Below are 16,961 nucleotides of genomic sequence, written 5' to 3' on the forward strand. Positions count from 1 at the left end.
CTTGTGGTATTATGTCAAAGGGTGGCAAAATAATCTAAAGAACATCTCTTCTGGATAGCCATTCTCTGCTAGATCATCTTTGCTTACCCCAGCAATGCTGTGTGCAAGCGTGTGCACATTTGTTCGTTCGTTCATTCATTCCTGCTTGCTTTTTTGGAAGATGGAGGTTGTTCTCTTTTTATACTTGTATTGCCTTTAAAATGGTTTCCAGCTTCATTCAGGAATCAGATGACATTTCCACCTCTTGGGCATTGAAAACTGTGTATCTGCTAGCCCTTTGTGAATTAAGCCCGTAAGCACAGTATTAACCCTCTTCACTTTATGACATTCTATTTTGTTAAAGATAGCAATTTTTATGATGCTTTCACCATAGCAGAAAACCAAGCAGAAATCAAACATAATTACCAGGTCTTATACCATCTATAAATCTGGTAAAATGTGATTTAATTTTTTTTGCCAGTTTCACTGGCAGCATGAGTATCCTTGCGCAGATATGCCTAGGTACCTAGTCACAATGAAAAAGTTTCCAGGCTGGCCCATTCCAGAAACAATCCATTTATATGCGCAAGGGGAGTGTAAATGCTGTAATAGCAGTTTTCAAAAGCAGCTGTGATCCAGACAGCCTTTGTGTGTTGCTTTTTCCGAAAATCAGGCAGGAAGAGTCGCCAAGAGAATGCATTGAAATATTTTGCCCTCTCCACCTTCCTGGAGTTGCAGCTGCCCTTCCGCATCTTGGATGTATCATCTCCCACTACTGAAATTAGAACTCAGGCTCTCCATAGAGCAGTGTAATGTGCAACAAAAATATGAGTAAAGCAGGTTCTCTGTATCGTGTGATATTAAAATGTGTTTTTAAACACCATGAGATCATTCTTAATAAGCAGTATGTAGTGGGCACCATCAACAGCCAGATATTTACCGGACATAGAAGTTGAAATTTACCAAAGTACAGGTTGAACCCCTCCAATCTGGAACTCTCTTGTCCAGCAACATGTGTAATCTGGCATGGTTTTAGTTAGCTGGATGTCCACTTACGGATGTGGCCAAGTTTCCTGTAGTCCTATAAAGTTTGTTTATAGCCACCAGTCCTGGGTGTCAGTGTTCTGTGCTGTAAGTTAGCTGTCATTTACCCCTAAACATCTTCTATGAGCCCAGAAAGCAGTGGAAGTGTTGGTAATGCTGCTAGACAATATGACCTCCTGTGGTCCAGCAAATTTTCTTATCTGGCCCTGGGTAGGTCCTGAGGGTGCCAGATGAAAGAGATTCAACCTGTTTCCCCTTCTAAGCATTAAACAAACACTTCAGCAAAGATAAAAATCACAGTAAGGCAAGTAGTGTATATTTATCACGGACGTCTGCTGCAGCACTTGGTATTTAATAGCATTTAAAAACAGTATAGGATAGGTTTGCATAATTATAACCCTCACAACATGATGTGATGATACTTTGTCCTGCTAGCAATTTACTGTTACAGGAGAGATGCCCAAGATTTGTACTCTAAGGTCCCAACATTCGAGAGTTTAACATTCATGAATTTAATTATTTGCAAGTAGCTGCTACTTCCCCAGGGCTCCGGGTGGGGAGTGACCACATCCCCCGCTTCCCCGGGGCTCCAGGACAGGGAGTGCCGGTGGCTGCCACTTCCCTGGGGCTCCGGGGCAGGGAGCGCCGGCAGCCGCCACTTCCCCAGGACCCTGGGCAGGAAGAACCCACAGCCACTGCCTCCCTGGGACTCCGGGGCAGGGAGTGGCAGTCTCTACCTCCTCACTGGGGCCATGGGCGGGGAGCACCTGCCAGCTGCTGCCTTGCCAGGCCCCCAGGCGAATGATATTCATCATTTGTGAGGGTTCTCGACACGGAACCCACACCAGTATTGCAACCCTACTGTATTTGTAAGTTTTCGGTTAGCAAGTAAGATATATTTTACCTTTGGATTGTTTCTTTGAAATTTAAAATTCTGCACTCATATAGGAGCAGGCCCCTGGGGAGCTAACAGGGAGCATGGAGGTTGTATTTGAATTTAATCTGCTGACGGTGATCATCTGCATTCCTTGGCCTGAGCCTTGCAGATTCTGGAGATTAATACAACATTCCAGTATTTTACTGGCATTATAGGTAACACAGAGATGAAAATATGCCTTTTCTTGCCAAAAGAATCTAGAGAAGCAGAAGATGGCAGGCCTGGAGGCCCAGAAGAGGCCATTGATGTTGGCAGCGTTAAATGGACTCTCGGTTGCCAGAGTTCCAGTGCCTGAGGATAGCCAGGATGAAGTAGCCAGGTTGCCAATGGATGAAAGGGTAAGAAAGAGGTTCGCAAAGTGCCATTGCGTCCATTGTGCCTAGCAACATATGTTTTTTAAAGTATTAAAAATTGAAAATTGTTCCTCATGGCCCTGTAGAGAGCACTGTTGATGATGGTTTGTAATTAGTATTGTCACTGCTTCACGGAGACCAAAACCTCAAGTAATGAATGGTTGTAAGAGATTCCCAGTGCCCTCCTCGCCCTCTGAAGTTGGTGGAAATTGATGGTGCCTAACACCTGAAGGAGTGTTCAGCCGATTATGGGATCGTGCCTTAAATCTAAAATAGCACACAACTCCTCTTGGCTGGGCTGGTTGATACAACAGTCACTCTTTGTGGTAACGTAACATGCTGATTGGTGCATTTAGGTTGCTGAGAAGAGCCCTGGTTGCAGTCCAAGGTAGCATGTGCGCAGACTAGGCAATGTACAAATTAAGGCCATGTTTTGAAAATGTGGACCTCAGTTCATTGTAAGAAAAGAATGACTGGCTATATTCAAGAGTTTTGTTTGTTTTTCACAAAATATTTTAGTTAAGTCCATGTATGGAATCAGGATTGTAACTAATTTTTTTTTTTTTTTTTTGCTTTATGTAGCACCAGATTCTTTAACTATTGAAAAAGTACTAGAAACATAATATTCTATGTTAATTAAGCCCACTGAAGTAGACTGAGATATGCATTCTCAGACATGAAACTGCGTTTAATAAGCAGCATGCTGCCAAAAGATGAGAGCATCCTACTTTGACAACACATTATATACATGATATATTAAGAAAAAGTGCTGCCCTCTGATACTTTTGCAACCATTCTGTCTTGAAAAATTAACTGAGGAAAGTATGTCTTCTGTTAAATTACAGTGTAAAATCCTGAAGAGGAAGTTGGAAGAGGGAATGGTATTCACCGAATACGAACAGATTCCAAAGAAAAAGACAGATGGGATATTCACCACTGCAGCACTGCCTGAAAATACTGAGCGCAACCGCATCAGGGAAGTTGTTCCTTATGAAGAGAACAGAGTGGAACTGGTACCAACCAAAGAAAATAATACAGGCTACATCAATGCCTCACACATAAAGGTAGAGGCTTTTGAGCATCATGTGGCATGTGAAGAAATGTTAGGGGAGTGGGTATGTGGCGGCAGGTGTGGCCAGTGTTTTCTGATGTTAGAGGACATGTAAAAAGTCATTTATTCACATTTTTAAAAAATGGGCAGGTGGTTTTTACCTTGGACGGCAGTGTCATTATGTCACATTCCTAATTTCAAATCTTGGTGTGCAATCATGAATTTGACATTGCAGAGACCCAAGACCCATTCTGTGGAACTTGCCTGATCTTTTGGAGTGCTGCATAGATTGAGCTGAATGTACTAACCTGAAAGGGGCATCTAGCCTGCCTTAAATTTAACTTAGGAACAAGCTCTACCCATATTACTTCAAAGCAGTATAATTTCCATCAACTTGATCCTGGAGGAGCAGCTAGGCCAGCAGGAATTTCCTCCCAGGGGAGGAAGCTAGGTAGGGCTTTTGGTCCTGGGCAACTTTAAATAGAAACCTGCAGGCAAAAGCTGAGTGGACTGCTTGGGAGAAGCACTAAATCAGTAGGAGGCCTGGCCCTAAAGCTTCTATTGTAGTTTTAAAAGTTAGGGGACTTGATAAAATGTAACATATTAAATGCATGTTTGTCCTTTGAGTCTGATTCTTTCTTTTAGACTGGTCATGTGCCTGTTCATACTGCCTTCTTTCAAATGGGAGTTTTGTAAATGGAAGTTATGTTACTGTTCAGAACTTCATTGTATGAATGTTTTAGCTATTGAACCTTGTAAGACTGCTGTATGGTCATTTTCAGCAGTAAGCTGTCCTAGGATGCCTGCAAACTCATTTAAATCTTCCCAGCTTCCAGTAACACCTTTTCAAGGCCCCCTTGTGATTGTCATTCTGTTCTGAGAGACATAGTGGTGCTCAGTTCACATCAGGCTAGCATCTGGCATCACAAGGTTGCCTATTCCCATTGTCAAAAAAAAAAATCAAGCTATAGTAATAAATAAAACATTCTTTTCATTTACACCATCATGGAAGAAAGGCCTTTAAATTAAAAAAGAATAGCTAGTCGTAGTCCTCTAGATTCAAAGCTCCTTTCTAAAACAGGATCCTGGCTGATTATCACTTTTCCGCTTGAGTCCTGGTGGGTAGCAGATACTAGTTTTTGGCATCATCTTCCATTGCTTGAATAAATTTTTTTTCCTTCTACTTTGTGGGAGAAAAAAATTCCTAACAGTATAAATTGTGTCAGTAAGTTGGAATCAGCCAGAAAAAGAATTTATTCCAGCCAGTTTTCAGAGTCCCCATTTCATCTTGTATGTCAGTGTTGGGCACACACTCATTTGAAACCTAGAGAGCAAGCAGGAACAGGCACTAATGTTTTAGTATGTGATACCTTGGCTGCTACGGCCAGTATTTTCTCACTGAACTCCAAACGGCTATTACAGAAGCCAAACAGATTACCTTTTTGCTTAGAAGGTGAAACTGCATCTGTGAAATGCTATGGTGGTACAGTGTGTGAGCTTGCAGCCCAATATCAGTTTTTAATAACCTGCAGTCAGGGCATGAGAATGCAGTGAACATTCCAGGCATAGCTCTCTCCAGACTGTTTAAGGTTCTATCATATCAGATGCCACGAGGCTGGACATTTGGACCAGAAGTCAGGAAACCAGAAAACCCCTAAATCATTTTGATAAGCTCCACGCCAGGAGGGTTATGATTATGTCTGCGATCCCTGTACGTTTTGAGCATTTATCTGTTTACTTACACTTTCCTGTCTTATCAAGACATTAAGCACAGGCCAAATATGGAGAGACAAATCCAAATTTAAACTATGAATTTTTTTAAAAAACTTAGTTTTCGCTTTACGTAGGGCATAATCCAAAGATCATTGAAATCAGTGTGAAGAGATTTGACTGGACTTTAGCGGACTTTGAATCAAGTCCACATTATACAAAAATACAAATCCATATATATGCATACAGCTACATATGAAAACACAGGATGAGATGTTGAGCATCTGAAATTGCAATTGACTTTTAAGCACTGTTTGTCAATTACCTGGATTTGGCCCACAGGTTCCAGTTACTGTACATATAGGAGAGTGGTGTATATAGGAGAGTGGTGTAACAGGAACCAAAATAAGGAATAGGATTTAAGGGTGGAAAGCCTTTTTCGGTATATTGAAAACAAAAATTTCAATACAGCTCTAATCATTGTAGTATCTAATTGCAAAAGCCAAACATCTAAGTTTAGTGCTGTTTCAGCAGTAAGAGCTAAGCTGACATTCCTTTCCTAATACACTAAACCCCTAACTTAATGCATAGGCTGCTTTCCTGAGCAACCACACATCAGTCAAAATTTGCATATTTTGGGACAGGTCAGTGCAAGCGGAGGTGAGCTGGGAGTCAGTCAGTTTCCCAGCTCCCACGAGTGCCTGGGGGGTGGACCAGTGAGGTGGCACAGCTGCTCCCGCCAGGCTTTTCCCAGCGGGGAGATCTGGGGGTGGAGCTGGCAGGCAGAGAGCGCTGCACTGCCCAGCCAACTCCCCTTGCTGATTTCAACTCATGTTAATCCAAATAATATGTAAATTGAAATCATTTAAATCGGGGGTTTACTGTATTTATACAAAGACGAACATCTCAAATATGGTACATACCTTGTTTTATTACTCTTTTATTACAGTTCCTGATTGACCTTTTTAACATTGGCTGCCAGAACCTTGATATTTATGTTGGTGGCAGCACTTATATTTTAACCCTTTGGGATTTATAACTTTGTAAATAAAAAGTCACTCTGTGCTGAAGCTTGGAATTAGAAGTCCCAGTATGAGAGACAGAAAAAAAATACATATATAATATAAAAACTTTGGCAAAATGATGAGTTTATCCGATTTTGGTTTTGAGCTGATAAAAGTATTAATTAGGTTTAGTGACTTCACATGTTCTTGGGGTTTTTTTACCCCAATTGAAAAATAGCTTGGATATTAAAAAAAATAAATTTAGTAAGTGATATGTGTAAAAATCTGTCAAGTTATCATTGCCAGCAAGTAAATTTTATATTATCTACATATTTTAGAAATTTACTTCATTGGAGGATTACAAATATGTTTTAAATGGGAACTTTGAAGGTGATTTAACAATATGTTGTAGTCATTACACAGACGAGAACATGTAAATCTTGTTTCATTTATATGCTACAATGCACATAGACCGAAAGGTTTTTTCCCCCCAAGATCTGTTAGGTCAGCTACATGTAGTGGGAAAGGATTTCCATAATTCACTCTTGAAAAAAAACTGGTAAAAGTGCCTTATTATTGGCAGCTAGATTGCAGCCACTGAACTAAAAACACCAATTGGTAGTAGAAGAGAGAGTCAAAGCAAATTGACAGTCTATCTTTATTTCATTGCGAGTTGGCTGCTGTAATATAATATGTTATATGTAGGCATGTCTGGCTGATATAAACGCAATCAAATTTAGTAACATCAGAGAATGAATCAGCCTCTGGCTTTCTTGATGCAAAATGTTCAAATCGTGTTTACTACAGCCATGTAGTATTTTTGGAAATGGATATAGACCCTGCCTCATGCCCAGACTTTCTTTCATAGCAATTCTTGGGGGTCTCGTGAAAAGACCATAGGAGTCATTCTAAGCACATCTACACTGCAGCGGGCAGTGAGGTTCCAGCCCATGTAGACAGTTTTGAACTAGAAGAGCTCCAGCTGTCACATTAGAAGTGTGGATGTTGCTCTTAGGCTGCAGATTTGTGTGCTCAGGCTGATCTGAGGCTCACTCTCAGTTGCAGCGTGAACAAACCCTGAATGACTTCAGTGGGCTTTGAATCAGACCTTTCAGCAAAGATCTTCCTTTTCCCATTTTATGCACTTGCACTGTCTTAGTTTTCTGCTAAAGCAGGAAGATGTATTCTGCTTCTCTAAAACTTCTGTTTTTTGGTACCTGGTGTAAACTCAGCCTGCAGGTGGTCCGTGTTTAATATTTCAGCTATATAGAATCTTATGGGTGTCTTTTGCCCAAGCCCTTGTGCTCATGATGAGAGAGGAGTCGTTTGCACACAAGGGTTAATATTTTGCTGATTTGCTGTAACTGTCAGATGGGTTAGTTTGGAAACATAGAGTAAAAGATGTAATTATATCCCTTTACATTTAAAAACTAGCATTAGCACAGCCGCTACAGAAAAGTTTGTCATTCATTGTACTTTTTCCAAACTCCTAGGTTACTGTAGCTGGAGAGGAATGGCACTATATAGCTACACAAGGACCTTTGCCACACACGTGCCATGACTTCTGGCAGATGGTGTGGGAACAGGGGGTAAATGTGATAGCTATGGTCACAGCTGAAGAGGTATGTAAAATAACAAACAGCAATTTTTTTCTAAATGTGAGCATCTCTTCCATTGTCACTGCTTCTCATTCAAATCATCTATTTTTCTTCAGTGGCCTTTTTTATTCTCCCCTCCCCCCTTTTTTTTTTTTTTTTTTTTACCTCCAGAGAAGTTCATGGGAACTAATCTACTGCTGTGACCTGTCTTTTAGCTCTCTAGCACTTGGCTTGTCATTTACTAAAATAAAAAACAACAAGCACTGAGCTTTAACTCAGTTGTAAGGCTTTGGTTTGCCAAACAAAGCAAAAATGTTTCCACTGGAATTCGAGATTCCTGATCGGCTCCTGGTTAAAATGACATTGATTCCCAAACCATCTAAGGCCAGCTCTGCATACCTTCATTCTTATCACTAAAAAGAGACCAGAAGTTGTTGTTTCTGGAGCAAAGTCCATTTAAAAAAATCCCTTTATTCCGATGCCAAGAAAAATAGTTATTTTTATTGTAATCCAAGATCTGTGTGTTTTGTTATAAAAACTGGTACGCCTTGCTAACTAACACTACAGTCCACTTTGAGCCCTGCTGCCTTATCAGAGCATAGAAATTACAATAGCACACTAGCCCAATGTTCTGTCTGCTCTATTTTTGCATCTCTGACCTAGACTGGTACCAGATGCTCAGCAATTAAAGAAATAAATCCTCTTAATGGACAGATATAGAGTAACTTGCCTATGGGGAATTTTCTTCCTCACCTGCTGCAATCAGAAGTTGACTTATGCACTGAAGGATGAGAGTTTACTTGTTCTTAGATTTTTTTTTTTGTCTCTTTAATGTAAGAGTGAGTGCTCTCATTACCCAGATAAATGTTAAAGCTTCAATCCTCCTCAACTGTCAAACTAAATGATATTTTGTGGCGCTGAGATTCCACAAGTTAAATAGGTATTTTGTAAAATGTGGTATTTTACATTTAATGTCATTCAGGGTTTTGGGAAGCTTTTGTTTTGCTCTTATGAGAGAATATGTTTAGGAGTTTAGGTTTTGTTTGTGAGAAGTATAATTGTGACACTGCAAGAATAATGATGATGATAATTTTGCTTTCTGTGGTTCAGGAAGGAGGAAGAAGCAAGAGTCATCGCTACTGGCCAAAACTGGGCTCTAAGCACAGCTCAGCTACTTACGGGAAGTTTAAAGTGACAACAAAGTTCCGCACAGATTCTGGATGCTATGCAACTACAGGGCTAAAGGTCAAGCATCTTTTGTCTGGGCAGGAGAAGACAGTGTGGCACTTGCAGTATACTGACTGGCCAGATCATGGCTGTCCAGAAGAAGTCCAAGGCTTTTTATGTAAGAGTCTGTAACTAATGCACACATCCTAAGAAAGAATAAACCTTTCTAAGACCCAGAGGGATGCTGCACACTTTCTAGCTTCTGTTGGCCAAGCTCATTGCATGTATCGGGGGTTTTGGCATCCCTCCAGTCCAGAGATGTACAAACTCCTGGTGTGCCGTCTTCCTATCCCCCTGTGTTTCAAGGCCTTCCTGTAACTTCCCTCCTTGTCACCTTGCCAGTGGCTTGGTGTGCTCCTCTCCCCTTCATTTCCTCTTCACCGCATCGCAGGGTTTGTGTGCCTATCTCATGCCAGGGTCCCCCATTCTCTCCCTCAAGGCAGGTGCTCGGCGTGCACTCCTGCCCCATGTTTCTCTTTTTCCTAAGTCCCTGTCCCTCTAACAATCCCCAGTTTTGCCCCATCAGGTGTTCTGTGCCACCCCATTTGTACCCCCCACCCGTGTTCTCCAATGTTATTTATCTGGGAGATGAATCACTCAGGGTGTGAATATGATAAACTCTACTGGGAAGATGAGCAGAGATTAGATGGATCATTATTCTATTGGAAGGTGTTAAAGGGTGCCATCAACTGGCTATTTGATCTTTCTGTGTCTTCATAGGTCAATTTTCCATTCCTTCCCCACTCTTCCCCCACAAACCAGTAGGGTTCTAGCCATAGAGGCGTAAACATTGCTTGACATTTTGTAATTGGCTGGATGTGATGCTCAAAAGTTACAATGTTACATGTAGACAGATTCAGAAATGTCATCAATTTGAGTGTAAGGCCTTCACAATCTCTGCCAACTGAGGAGGAGATCTTGTGTTTGCTCGTGCCCATTTCAAGTTAGGTATGTGCACTCATCCCATATACCAGAACTGGAAGTTTTTCCCTTAGAAGTACTCATAGGGAACCGGCGCTGGCTTCCCCTGGAGCAGTGTCTGTATGGCGCACTCTAAGGGGTGCCACCGATCTCCCCACCCTTAGTTCCGTCTCACTTCCAGTGATAATGCGCAGAGTGTTCTCTTGCTTCTGTAATCCTGTGTTTCCAGTTGTTTGCTGTGACCTTTCAGTTGTAAATAGTTGATTATGTGTAGCAGAGTTCCCTTAGTTCTTAGAAAGCAAGTGTCCCTACCAAGACTTAGCATTGGGACAGGGCATGGTCTGATCCATGGGGTTGAAGAATTGTGACTGGTACAAAAAGCCTGTGCCAGTCAGTGACACCTCTTCCCCCCCGCCTCCGGCTCCCTTCCCCAAATTAAAGAGCTCAGGGTGGTTTGGGTGGCATGCATAGAGTCCTACCACTGCTATCTGGCCATGTATTCCAATTGTTGATGACACCACAGCCTTACTACATCAACCAGCAAGGCGGAGCATGCCCATCAGCCCTCTGTCAAGAGGTGCTATGTTTATGACAGTTCTGCATTATCTATGCAAACCATCTGGTGGTGTTTCACCTCCCCAGTGGTCTCCACAGATTCTTTCTTTCTCACCACAAGTGCTTTCTCCACTCAGAGGTAGCCCTGATGCTCTTCAAGAGGAGGTGTAATCCAAAGTGGACCTGTTTGCCATGAGGCAGAACAGGAAATGTCCTCATTTTTGATCCTTGCAGGATGTCTACGGTTGCACTCTCAGACACCTTTCTCCTGTCCTGGGTAGGAAACCTGATATATGCATTCCCACCCCATCCTGCTCATCATCAGACTCCTGTCAAAAATCAAAAGAAACAAGGCTAGTGCCATCTTGCCCACCCCAGTGTGGCTGCGCCAGCTTTAGTTCAGTGCAGTGCTGCATCTCAGAGTAGCCCCTCAGTGGGCACTGCACAACTGCCCAGGGTCATGGTCACCTCCCGCATCCCAGTTTCACGTCCCTCCACCTCATGGCGTGGATGCTGCATGGTTGAACCTGGACAGGCGAGAATGCTCCAGGGAGATGCAACATGTACTACTGGGCTGTAGGAAGCCCTCCACTAGAGTGCCTTACCTAAAAAAAGTGGATGAGATTTTCCCTCTGTGCATCTGAGTGTAAATCTCCCCCACATAGTCACCCTTCGCAGTCCTTCCTGGAACGCCTCTTTTTCCTGAAAAAAACAGGACTTGGCCCTTTCTTCCATTAGGGTTCATCAAGCAGCCACCTCAGGTTTCCTTACACTTCACAGCAGTACTTACAAGAAAGCCAGAGAGCACTGTGTATTTATTTAAAAAAAAAAAAAAAAAAAAAACTGCTGAAAAACAAACAAGTAGCGCCTGGTTGACATACTTGCTCGTTTTACAAGGAAGGAAAGAAAAGGGCAGATGGATGCTCACTTCCCATCCGCTACTGGTTCTGGCAGGCATTAGTTTCAAGGGGACTTAGCTTTTGTTTTTGATCCCAGACTGTTAATAGCAGGAATTGCTGTAAGTAATGTCTAGAATCATCTGCTTTGGGGATCTGGGGATTTGCAGAGGGGAAAACAGAATTTAATTTTTTTAAGAAGAACTATTTAATTTAAGGGACCAAACTCCCAAGTAATTGTCACCCAGCTGGTACTCGCTGGATTCAGTGCTGTTCAGTGCACTGTGGCCAAATAATTAGTGTCTTGTAGGAGCTGTAAATTATTGTCACTTAAAAGAAAACTGACTTTCTCATAAATTTTTCAACTTTGCTGTGAAGCCATACAGGATTTTACAGCATCATTTGCATTTTATCTTACAGCCTATTTGGAGGAGATACAGTCTGTACGTCGCCATACTAACAGCGTGTTGGACGCTAGTAACTCTTGCAACCCACCAATCGTGGTTCACTGCAGTGCAGGTGTGGGCAGGACAGGGGTGGTTATCCTATCGGAACTGATGATTAGCTGTTTGGAGCATAATGAAGTAAGTAAACTTCCCCTTAATAATAGCTTTTCTTTAGCTCACTGAGTAATTTACTACTTTTGTGTAGGGGAACCTAGCCATAAAATGTCCTCCATGTCATTGCATTAGTGTACCCAGATCAGCAAGCAGAGATTTGTTGCCAGCTACCTAATCAATGTACCTTGGCCACTTTGTATGTATTGTTTGTTTTTTATTTTTATTATTTTAATATAGCACTGCTGAGATGGGACACTTACCCCAAAGAGGTCACGGTCTAAATTATATCTGTAACTGTCTTAATTAATCAGTCTAGAGAGAGAATGGTGTAAAAAGCAGCTTGAGAGCCAGTGACATAGTGCACTGGCTTCCAAAGTTGTTTGGATATTTGGTTCTCTAGCTTTTATCTTCAGCGTCCCTGTTCTTTCTCTCTCTCTCTCTCTCTCTCTCTCATTGTCTTTGGCTTCAAGACTGCAACAAAGCTCAGCTATGACTCAGAAATAAAAAGGTTGATGGGCCACAGCTGGTATTACGAGATCAGTTACACAGGCTGACCCAATGTTAGAGTATCAACAGCATAAGAGTTGCCATACATAACTATTTGTTATTTTGATGTGTGCTTTGTCACTGGGGAACAGTGCATCAAAAACGCTACATCCTCAAGAATAACGTGATGTTAGTATACAGTGCCAATCTGCTGTAAGCAGCTGTTAGAAATGAAGGGTGAACTGCTGGTTGACTTCAATCCCTTGTGTAAATAACAAAGGTGGAAGAATGCAGCAGATGTTGCCGACAGAACATTATGGTTTCACCTGTATCCCACAGCGGTCGCTTACCTGTGTGTTGGAATGGAGAATTTGGTACTGATATGTGGCCGGGGGGGCGTGGCAAAATGAGAACAATGCTTTTCACTCAAGAATGTGTGCCAGTTGGCAGCAGGGGTGGGTGGATGGGGAGAATAAGTGCCAGTGGCCTTTGCTCCTCTTCATTTGTTAAGCCCCTATGGTGTCCTTTTCCTTCTCTCTCCCATATTCCCATTATCTTCCTAAGGCCTGTGATTGTTGGCTAGGTACCCAAAATAAAAGGAAATGGCTGGCTTCATGACACTGCAGCATACACCACACAGCAATTGCAAGGTGATTCTGTAGAGACATGGAATAGATTCAGCCCTAATATCACTGTTCTGACTGCAGCTGACCTACAGTAGGGATGAACTTGGCACTGAAAATTATCAGAGCACTGTTGAAACACTTTTGGGGGGACGGGGGTGGGAGGGGCTTAGTTTTGCACTGCTCTCACTTCAGCCTCACTCCTCCTCAGTTCTTTCTCCCACGCACCTTCGCAGATAGAGGGATTCAAGCTGAGGTCTGACTCATTGCTCTTAGGCTAGCTGTGGAGATGACCTGCGCAGTCATTTGTGTTGAAGAAGCATTTCATATCTCTCTGTAGTAACTCCTGTGCATACCAGTGGCGCCATGGACAAATATTAAACAATCATACAACCCCTCTTGGTGAGTTTTTGGCTTACACGAGGCTTACGCTTCTTCTGTGAGAAGAATGATTTGGCATGAGTCTAAGTCTTTGAAAATGGGTGTGAGGGATGATCCTTAGGGCTCTGAGGTAGCTCAGCAAGGCGCTGAGGGAATGTAGGGCCCTTGGGGTGGAGATTCTCTGATTCAACTCTTCTTTATCTCAATTATTGTCAGAATTAATGATATATTAAAGCTTGTTTTTTAAGAGGTTTTCTTTTCCCCCTCTGAGACCTGATAACTCAAGAAGGGGGAATTAAATAGCTTTACAGTAAATGAGTATTTTCGTGGAGGGTTTTTTTCCCCCCCCCAGATGAGCCCATTTGTTTGCAAGAGACTCGGGATGGATATTCATAGTGATTAAGGCATACTTTACAGATAATATCTCTTTTCATGTACAGAAAGATTATTCCTATTTCAAATGAGCTGCACTTTTTTCTGTTGATTGTGGAGAAGACCTGTTTCTATATTGACTCGGATATAAAACTACCAGTTTCTTTACACGCCAGACAGTACCTTTGTAAATTGCTTTAGAACCTTGGGGAGAGGGAATTTCTCACAGCACACCTGATACATAGAGAAGTTGTTATCCTCAATTTCTAGATAAGAAGAGGGACACACACAAAGTTTAACCATCTTGCTGGTGGTCACCCAGGCACTCTGTGGGAGAGATCTCTTTGAGTATCAATTCTGGGCTTTAACTACAAAAATACTATCAATTGCTGTGCATTTTTTAAGTGTAGCTTCTGTGCTCATGTTGATGGAATGTAGCCTATATTTCTCACTACTGTTGAGATTCAATCAACAGATCCCAGTATATCTGAATCTGCCACTGACCTGGCACTGGGATTTGAGCCAGTGATCCTTGTTGTAATGTCCCTTTCATGAGCAAGATGTCTGTAGTGTGGAAGGCAAAGCTTTTAATTTTGGGTCTTGCCTTTGAATCCAGAATCATAAAGTGGTTGGTTGAGCTCTCCTGAGATAGGTTGTGGACAGTCTGTTTTAGTCCTTGTAAGGCTGACAATAAATATAGACATTAGATGTGCATGTTAGGCTTAGTGTTACACACACATGCATAATAGCTCTGAGATGAACCAGTGCCTGACCCATGTTGTGGTGACAAGTAACTCATCAACAGGCTATCTAATGCTGAGTCTGGAACTTGGGTTGCACAGGTCCAAACTGGGTCTCTGCCTTTTTTTTTTTTTTTTTTTGACTTGTTGAGGTGAAGTGAAGTTCTGGCATGGCTTGAATCAACATGACCTAATTGCTTCAGTGTGGAATCTGATGGGTAGAAAACCATTCTGTGGTTTAGCTGTGTAAACCAAAAACAGGCACTTCTGTTTCCAGCTACATAGATTTCACAGGTGTGAAAATAAAATGAAAATCCTAATCAGTTCCTGCACTACTTGGTATTTCTATGCCATCTATAACTCCTCTCCTGTTACGGTTGCCAACCCTCCACGATTGTACTGGAATCTCCAGGAATTAAGATTAATCTTTAATTAAAGATTATCATGTGACGAAACCTCCAGGAATACGTCCCACCAAAACTGGCAATCGTCTCCTGTAACAGCTCGTTTGTGGAACGGTGGAAATATAGGTCCTCTTTTAAAGCTGTGATCACCAGTGTTCCTTGTAAACAGCGCAGCTGTGCAGCAATCCTTTATACATGGTGCAAACCAGACACTGCTGCTCTTACCTTTGCTGTGGTGACTCCAGCATGGATGTAGTGTGGCCCTCAAAGAACCTGTTGTGCTCACCCCTGTCCCAGCCATGGCAGAGCTTGTGCAGACACACAGCTGGGGGAAAGGGAAGCACCTCAGACATCCAGGACACAATGGCAGGGAGGAGGCACTGGCAGATCCAGGGTGCTCCTGCACAAGGTGAGGGGCCTGACTGGGCTCTCTAGTGCACTCACATGTGCACCCACCCACACACACACACACAGTGCCCTCTTTGCACACCTCTCACCACATGCACAGGCCTCCCATACATTCTTATCTCTTAAAACAGCCATGTCGAACTCACAGCTAGGGGGCCACAAACATGCAGCCTGACTGATTTTTTTTTTTCTTTGAGGCCTGCAACTAGATATTGTTAAAACGTCTAAGTGTGGCCCACCTGGTCACACACCCTTCTCTGGAACGCACAAGCGGCAGGGGGTGGGACAAAGGGGGTTTTTATATCCATGCACTGGGCACGGACAGCTTGAGGAGGCGGGCTTGGTGTTTGTCCTGCCCCCTGCCATTTGTGGGTTCCAAAGAAGGATGTGTGACCGCTCTAGGGGGAGGGACAGTGAATGTAGCTCCTTCCGTCCAAAGTAAACAACATTTAGAGGGAATATTGGTGATCATTTTAGTTTGGGCTTATTTAATTGCAACTAGGGGTCTCTATTGTTTGACATAAATACACAAATCTATATGGTGGGCTTTTTTTAAAACAAAAATAAATAAATAAAGTCCAGCTTCTAGGTGCAATTCCCATCATGCATGGAAACCATGAGAGTTTCCTAATACAGAAAGCTTCTGGTGGCCAGAGGTCAGACCAACAATATGCTTGTCCCTTTTCCCTGACTCTATTCTCATAATCCTGCTGACTTCTGCAAGAAGATTTTGTTAGTTCCAGTTTGCGCTTCTGGAGTGAAAAGTGTATTATCACACAACTGTCTCATAAACAAATTAGGAAAATACAACCTAGAGGAAGCCACTGTAAGATGGGTGCAAAACTGGTCAAAAATCATTCCCAGAGAGTAATCATCAGTGGTTGATTCACAGGCAAGTTGCAAGAGCATAATGAGTGGTGTCCCACAGGGATCAATTCTGGGTCCAATTCTGTTCAGCATCTTCATCTATGAATTAGACAATGAGAGAGTACACACGTGAAGTTTGAGGATGATACTAAGATGGGAAGGGTTGCACGTGCTTTGAAGGATAGAATTAAAATTCAGAGTAATCTGGACAAACTGCAGAAATGGGCTGCAGTAAATAGGATGAAATTCACTAATGAAATGCAGAGTTTTCCATGTAGAAAGGAATAATCAGTTGCACACATGCAACATGGGAAATGCCCTCCTAGGAAGAAATACTATGAAAAGTGATTTGGTGGTTATAGGAGACCACAAGCTAACTATGAGTCAACTATGTAACCTTGTCAAAGACAGCAAACATCATTCTGGGATGCATAAGCAGGAGTGTCGTAAGCAAGATATGAAAAGTAATTCTTCTAGTCTACTCTGTGCTGATTAGGCCTCAGTTGAAGTACTGTGTCCAGTTCTGGGTGCCACATTTCATGGAAGTGGAAAAATTGGCGAAAGTCTGAGAAGAGCAACAAAAATAATTGAAGGTTCTAAAAATATGAGCTGTGAGGGAAGATTGAAACAAGGGCTTGTTTTAGTCTGGAAAAGAGAAGACAGAGAGAAGATCTGATAACCATGTTCAAGTACATGAAAGGTAGTTTACAAGGTGGAGAGAGGAAGATTGTACTTAATCTCTGATGATTGATAGGACAAGAAGCTATTTAAATTGCAGCAAGGGAGGTTTGTTGAACGTTAGGAAAAACTGCCTGCCAAGGCATTTGAGCATTGGAATAAATTGC

General features: G+C 42.3%; 1 protein-coding gene across 2 annotated transcripts in view; it reads left to right on the plus strand.

Annotated features, from left to right (window-relative positions):
- The window catches only part of PTPN14 (protein tyrosine phosphatase non-receptor type 14), a 161,593-nt gene that overhangs the window by 136,643 nt on the left and 7,989 nt on the right, over window positions 1-16,961 (plus strand). For both annotated transcript variants that reach the window (XM_074989972.1, XM_074989973.1), the window contains 5 exons: window positions 2,155-2,298; window positions 3,159-3,377; window positions 7,572-7,700; window positions 8,787-9,021; window positions 11,696-11,859. In XM_074989972.1, coding sequence (XP_074846073.1) covers window positions 2,155-2,298; window positions 3,159-3,377; window positions 7,572-7,700; window positions 8,787-9,021; window positions 11,696-11,859 — 891 coding nt within the window. The remainder of the gene's footprint in view (window positions 1-2,154; window positions 2,299-3,158; window positions 3,378-7,571; window positions 7,701-8,786; window positions 9,022-11,695; window positions 11,860-16,961) is intronic.

The sequence above is a fragment of the Carettochelys insculpta genome, chromosome 3 (assembly GCF_033958435.1).
Source record: "Carettochelys insculpta isolate YL-2023 chromosome 3, ASM3395843v1, whole genome shotgun sequence".
Lineage (NCBI taxonomy): Eukaryota > Metazoa > Chordata > Testudines > Carettochelyidae > Carettochelys > Carettochelys insculpta.